The following is a 5,978-nucleotide window of genomic DNA, read 5'->3' on the forward strand; positions in this document are numbered from 1 at the left end:
GCTGGCGCCCATCACCGCGGCCCCTTCCCTGGCCGTTGCCAGGTGCTCGGCCCCTTGCATAAGGCGCCCCTCCGCAGATGGAGATTAAGCTCGAGGTTAATCGGGAGGATTTTTAAATGCCCTGCGCTGTAGCCGTGCTGGGTATGGAGGTTTCTCCTGGCTTTGTGTGAGGGCGAGCTGGAAGTAACCAGGAAAAACGTGTGTAGGAGACAACAGTGTTACTTTAACCTTTAGAACTGCTCCCCGGGTGCTGGCGGTGTTTGTGTATCCAGCCGGCTGAACGCTGAAACAGATGACGATGTGATTTATTTCCTTGTGCTTGCTTTACTATTTCTCCTGCCTCCATTTTCTGAGCTTTTTTTTGTTGGTTTTTTTTTTTCCCCTGCTCAATGCCCTTGGAGGCTGCTGCTTGCAAAGCTAGTTCCTGCAAAACCTGATAAAGGGGCAGATAGGGGACTGCTTTGGGGGGCATGGCATGCTGGTCTTACTTCAAACATCCCGTTTCAAACCTGTCCATCAGGGAAGAGAGAGTGTGGATCATGCACAGGAGATAAAAGGCTGCTGGAAAAGCTGCTGTGACAGGTTGGGAATGAGCTGAGCATGTGGGAAAGCATGAAGTTCTGGTGGGGTGAGCAGGAAGGAGAGATGATCACCTCCCTGCCAGCTTCAGAAGGCCACTCCTGCCTCACCTGTTCTCACTGGGGTGTCAGGAAGGAAGTGGCCTGTATTGGTCCTAGGAAAAGATTGTAAGGTTCAGAAGCAAGAAGCTGAAAGTCAAACTACTGCCTCTTCCCCTGTACAAATTTAAGAGGTAATTTGGTTGTCATCTTAAAATACTGGTGCGGGACAAAGCTGCTCTGTCAGGACCCTAGAGACCAGAGGAGAAGAAGGGCCAGGGTAGTCAGAAATATCTGTGTGGGTTTGAATTCAAACCTGAGGGCAGTGGTGTTGGCCAATGAAGGGCAGCTCATGTAGGGTTATGGGAATGTGTGTGAGGCTGTGTGCTTCTGATGTGGGTGGGCACCTGTGTGTCTGCCCAGCAGAGGCAGCCAGCTGATGGAAAACTTGGTGCTGGTGCTGAAAGAGGAGATTGGAGCTCAGTCCTGAGGCATGGTGCCTCGATTGAACCTCTGAAGCTCCACAGGTTGGCGTGTCCTCTCCCAGATCACCAGTGATGAGCAGCACCCCTCTCTTGGCACAGGTGCCAGGGCTGCTCTCAAAATCTGACATGTCTTGGTGCATCAAGTTCAAAGTCACCTGGTTCGGGTGCTTGTACCTCCCAAGATGGCTGGGAGCACCCTGGGTTTGCTGCATGTGTTTGGTTGAGGAAGTCTAGGACCTGCAGAGGACCCAACACATCCTGGGTTGACACAAGTTCATGCCAAGTTAAACCTCTGGGTGATGGGTATCCCCTCCTGCAGCACCAGCACCTACTGCAGGTGGGATGCCTGGGGCTGTTGACAGCCCTGGGGTGGGATTTTTGTTACTGGGGGCTCGTTGAGCTAACTTCTCCATCAGGACATGCACAGCTGCAGATCTGGAAAGAGAAGGTCGTGTGAATGGTTGGGCTGCAGTAGGTGCTGGGGCTGGTGGGGCAGGAGGAGTGGTGCAGACAGGTTTCCATGGAGTTGTCTGGTGTGTCCTGGGAGGAGGTCACGGCATGGAGCTGGAACGGCTGGGTGATGTCTGGGCAGGTTTTAATTACACTGCCAACTTGAAAGGAAAGAAATGCCCTCCAGCTCTGGCAGAGCTTTTAGTGCTGCAGAACATGAAGACTTTCTCCTGGTTCCATATTCTGCAGCCTTGGCAGAGCTGTTAATAGCCAGCATTTGGGCATCAACCACCTCTTAGCTTGCGTGATTTTGGCAGAAGCTGGCAGGGAATAGTTTGCTACTGAGATGGCAAAATATCCTGAATATCCTGGGCAGTTTCTGGCTCTAGATCCATAACCTCTCTTGCTGCATGCTCCTGGAAAAAACTGCATTTTGAAATCCCTCTGTCAACTCCTTTCCAAGGAGCTGGGATGCCCTGCCAGGCCGTGCTGCAGCCACTCAGCCTGGGCACCTTGTTTCCCATCACCAGAAACCTGCTGGAGAAGCTGCTGGATTCGTTCCCTGATGCTGGGTTAAAAGAAAAAAAAAAAAAGAAAAAATCATTTCCTTGTGAGAGTGAGCATGCTGCCAAAGCCTTGCCTCGGCAGCATAAAGCTGGAGCTGTCTCAACTGGAGAAGAGCAGTTGCAGCAGATATAGCTTGAAGATAGTGGCAGGGGCCTATTTGGGGGGGGTGGGGATGTGCAGGACAGGCTGGTTTTCGTGGTGCCCAGGACCTCTGCAGGCAAAATGTCCTTTAACAGTCAAACGTGAAGGTGAATATGTTGGAATGGAGAACGGGCTGCAGTCAGATCCTGTGAGACTGCAATCTGGAAGAGGTCACCCTGACAGTGATCAGGGCACCTTAGATGTTGGTGAATGAAGGTGAACATCCAGAGACCACACAGCCAAAAAGGCAAGTGTGGGTTGTTTTTATTGGGGGGAGTGTGTAGGAGCAGGGTGTGCCATGGAAGAGCCTTCCCCTTGCTCCTGGGGGTACATGTCCCAGGGATTTAGTGCCCACCCATTGCCCATCCCCTGTCTCCTGTGAGCCACTGGAGCAGGACAGGCTGTGTTCTCCTGGCTGGACTGGGTTTCTCCTCTTGGCAGTATGTCACTGTGAGTAGCTCAGGGATGTCACTCACTAGGGGGACTGCCATGCCCCCACTGCCCACCTGGCATCCAGGGCTGTGGAGCCACGGGTTGGGTCTTGCCTGTCTGTTTGCTGGGGGAAGTTCAGCAGCTTCTTCTGGTCTGCTAGCTCGTTTCCGTACGCTAATTGTCTCCGTATAGAAGATTTAACTTGAGGTGGTTCATTAGCAAAAGCCAGTCCTTTACGAGCACCAACTTGGAGCCCAGCCTTGCTTCTCTTGCCCAGAGTGGTGCCGGCACACCCAGGTGCAGGTGTGCCCCTGTTTGGGTGTCTCTCAATTCCCAGGCCTTTGGGTGAGGGGTTATCTGATAGGCAGTGCCTGGCTGCAGAGCTGGTGTGTGAGCAGAGGTGAGCCCCTGGGATCTTGCCAGCTGCAGACAGCAAGCATCACCTCCTCCAGGGCAAGGCTGCCCTGTGCTATCTGCCCTCAGGGACTCGGCTCTCCGATGTGGCAGGGCTGCATGTGACAATGGGGACGTGGAGGTGGAAGAGCAATGCTCATGTTCCTGGAGCAGCACGTGGTTTCTCTGGCCTTGTGTCCCCCAGACCTTCCTTAGCAGGACATGCCCTATCCGGCGTGGAGGTGGTGGTGGTCCTTGTCTGCATTCCCATTTCTCTGCAGGCATACTGAAGTGTGTCATGTCCCTGCACAAGCTGGGAGCCCTGCTCTTGGGTACTGGAATACTATGTTTTCACACTGCCCTTGCAGGCAGCCCTGAGCTGCCTGAGCTCTGCCTGCTGACCATGCTGCAGGTGGATAGCAAGGGCTTGCCACCCCACGCGCCCTGGAACACAGGTTCCCATTGTACCTCTCTACAGAAGGGGCAGCTGCAACATGTCCTGGTCACAACCTGCCCAGTGGCACTGAAGGGACAGTGACACATGCCCCTGTTTCTTTCACACCTCTCTTTCCCCTGCAGATACTTCAGGTGGTGGTACAAGAAGACTCGCATAGAGAAGAAATCTGCCTTCATTGACCTCTTGTGTGCTGTTCCTCTGCAGCAGATCTATGGTCAGCCTCCAGTTTGGGCACTGGAGTGGTGCAGTGCCCAGTGTGCTGGGTGGGCAGGGATTCACATGAGGCTATCAAGGTGCTGGAATGGGGGAGTGGTCAGGGAGCTTCTAGGGTGTGGCCAGTAGCAAGGCACCCTTGGAATTGCATGGTGGGTCATTGAGCTAGATGCCACCATGGGAAGGAACAGGGATGCTAATTTCTGGTGTCTTCGCCAGGGTGCCCGCTGGGCGGGATCGGGGGAGGCACCATCACCCGTGGCTGGCGGGGTGAGTTTTGTCGCTGGCAGCTGAACCCTGGCATTTATCACTATGAAACAGTCATTGCTGACCAGGTAGGTGTGGCAAGGTCTGCGGGGGGTGTGAGCAGCACTGCACCAGCCTGGACGATTGAGCCATTTGCTCTTGGGCTCATCTCATTCCCTCTATGTGCTACTCTCCTCCCCAGTTCACGGTGTGCCTGCGTTGCAAGGGGCAGACGATTTACCAGCAGGTCTTGTCTGTGGAGAGACCCAGCACTCTGCAGGGCTGGAACTGGGGATACTGTGGTCACTATGCCTTCTACCATGCCCTGTACCCCCGTGCCTGGATGGTCTATGAGCTCCCGGGGCAAAATGTGGTGCTCACTTGTCGCCAGGTCTCTCCTGTCATCCCCCATGACTATAAGGTAAGGAGGTGATAGCTCCATGCTGGTTGCAGCCTGTAGCATGGGAGCACTGGGCCACCCTGCACTGCAGCAACACTGCTTGTGTGGAGCAGGCTGGCAGGGGTGTGACAGAGCTGCATGGGGAAGGAGGGAAAAGATTGGCACAGCGAAACAAGGCTGGACTGCATGATGCTTGGTGTGTCCCATTTTGGTAGTGGAGACTTGGAGCTGCTGAGGTTTTGACCCTAAGCATTGCCCGTGCATCCAAGGATGCTGCAGTAGAACAGCTTCTTGTCCCTCCTGCTCAGCTCAGCATTGCCTGAAGGCAGCCAGGCTTGCCACCTTCCTAATGTTCTTTCCCAGCCTGGTCTCTTCTGTGCTAAGATCCTGTCCCTAGTGCCAGCTGCAAGGTGTGCAGCAGAAGGACCCTGGAAGGCTTTGCCCCTCCTGGGGCAGTTGGTGCTGGAAGGGTTGTCCCTTTTGTCCTTGTGCTTAGCTCTGGCATCTGCTCCTTTCCTCTCTGACCTGTGCTTTGATTCTACTGCCTGTTGCCTGCTTTTGATTTTGTCCTGTGACCATCCTATCTCCTGTCCACCCAGAATAGCAGGTCTGCAGCTGTGGCCTTTCTGCCTGAGGGATCCAGTGGTAGCAATTTTGGGAACCCTCAGCCGTACTTCTGGATTGGTTTGTCAGCTGGGTGTACATGAGAATGTTTTAGCTGTTTTTTGCCTACCAACCCTAAGGGAAGATCTGCTTATTAGCTGGGCTTTCCCAGTGGGGGTTTCCCAACGTTCCCAACCTGTTTTTGCTCAGCAGTGCTCCCAGGCAGGAGGAACCCCCGCAGCAATGCGGAAGCTGAGGGATGCCTCTCATTCCCGCACTGCTCCTGCTCGCTCCCAGCCCCGGGCGAGGGTGGAAGGCTGTGCTGCTGACATGCCTGACCTTCTTCTCACCCCAGCGAAGCACGTGAGCCTGTGTCAACCTGTTGAGCACGTGGGTGGTGAGACACCTAACTGAGCCTTAAATGCTGCTTTCCGTCTGCTCATTGCCCGGTGTGAGGTTTGATAGCCCAGGGCTTATAATCTAAATTTCATATTGCTTGTCCCCCCCAAATTCCTCTGCTCCCACTGCTGCTCCCCAGCTTGGCAATGAACTCTGAGGCCAAGTTTTTGCTGGTGCTCTTGCTCCCATGTGGTCTCCTCAGCAGCGGGAGAAGTGATGCTCCAACAGCTAACCACGGACAACCATCCCTTCACCCTGCATTGTCTGTCTCTGCCAGGACTCCAGCCTGCCAGTGGGAGTGTTCATCTGGGAGGTGGAGAATGGGAGGGATGAGGACGTGGATGTGTCCATCATGTTCAGCCTGCAGAACGGCATGGGAACGAAGGAGGACAGGAGTGGAGGGCACTGGAACGAGCCCTTTGCCTTTGAGAAGGAGGGCGAGCGGGTTGCCGGAGTCCTGCTGCACCACTGCACACGTGTGAACCCCTTCACCCTGGCGATCTCTGCCCGGGAGAAGGTAAAGGGCTGGCACCCGTGGCATGCTTCCTGCCGCGGGGGGTTGTACGGTCCTGCTG

At 54.7% G+C, this 5,978-nt stretch overlaps 1 protein-coding gene across 1 annotated transcript in view; it reads left to right on the forward strand.

Moving 5' to 3' along the window:
- Positions 1 to 3,029: 3,029 nt before the first annotated feature.
- GBA2 (glucosidase, beta (bile acid) 2) overlaps positions 3,030 to 5,978 on the forward strand; it is a gene marked incomplete at both ends in the record, with an annotated part of 8,015 nt that continues 5,066 nt past the window's right edge. The window contains 5 exons of the mRNA XM_008937189.1: positions 3,030 to 3,092; positions 3,665 to 3,756; positions 3,975 to 4,090; positions 4,204 to 4,422; positions 5,681 to 5,920. Coding sequence (XP_008935437.1) covers positions 3,030 to 3,092; positions 3,665 to 3,756; positions 3,975 to 4,090; positions 4,204 to 4,422; positions 5,681 to 5,920 — 730 coding nt within the window. The remainder of the gene's footprint in view (positions 3,093 to 3,664; positions 3,757 to 3,974; positions 4,091 to 4,203; positions 4,423 to 5,680; positions 5,921 to 5,978) is intronic.

Source organism: Merops nubicus, unplaced genomic scaffold (assembly GCF_000691845.1).
Source record: "Merops nubicus isolate BGI_N331 unplaced genomic scaffold, ASM69184v1 scaffold34193, whole genome shotgun sequence".
Taxonomy (NCBI): domain Eukaryota; kingdom Metazoa; phylum Chordata; class Aves; order Coraciiformes; family Meropidae; genus Merops; species Merops nubicus.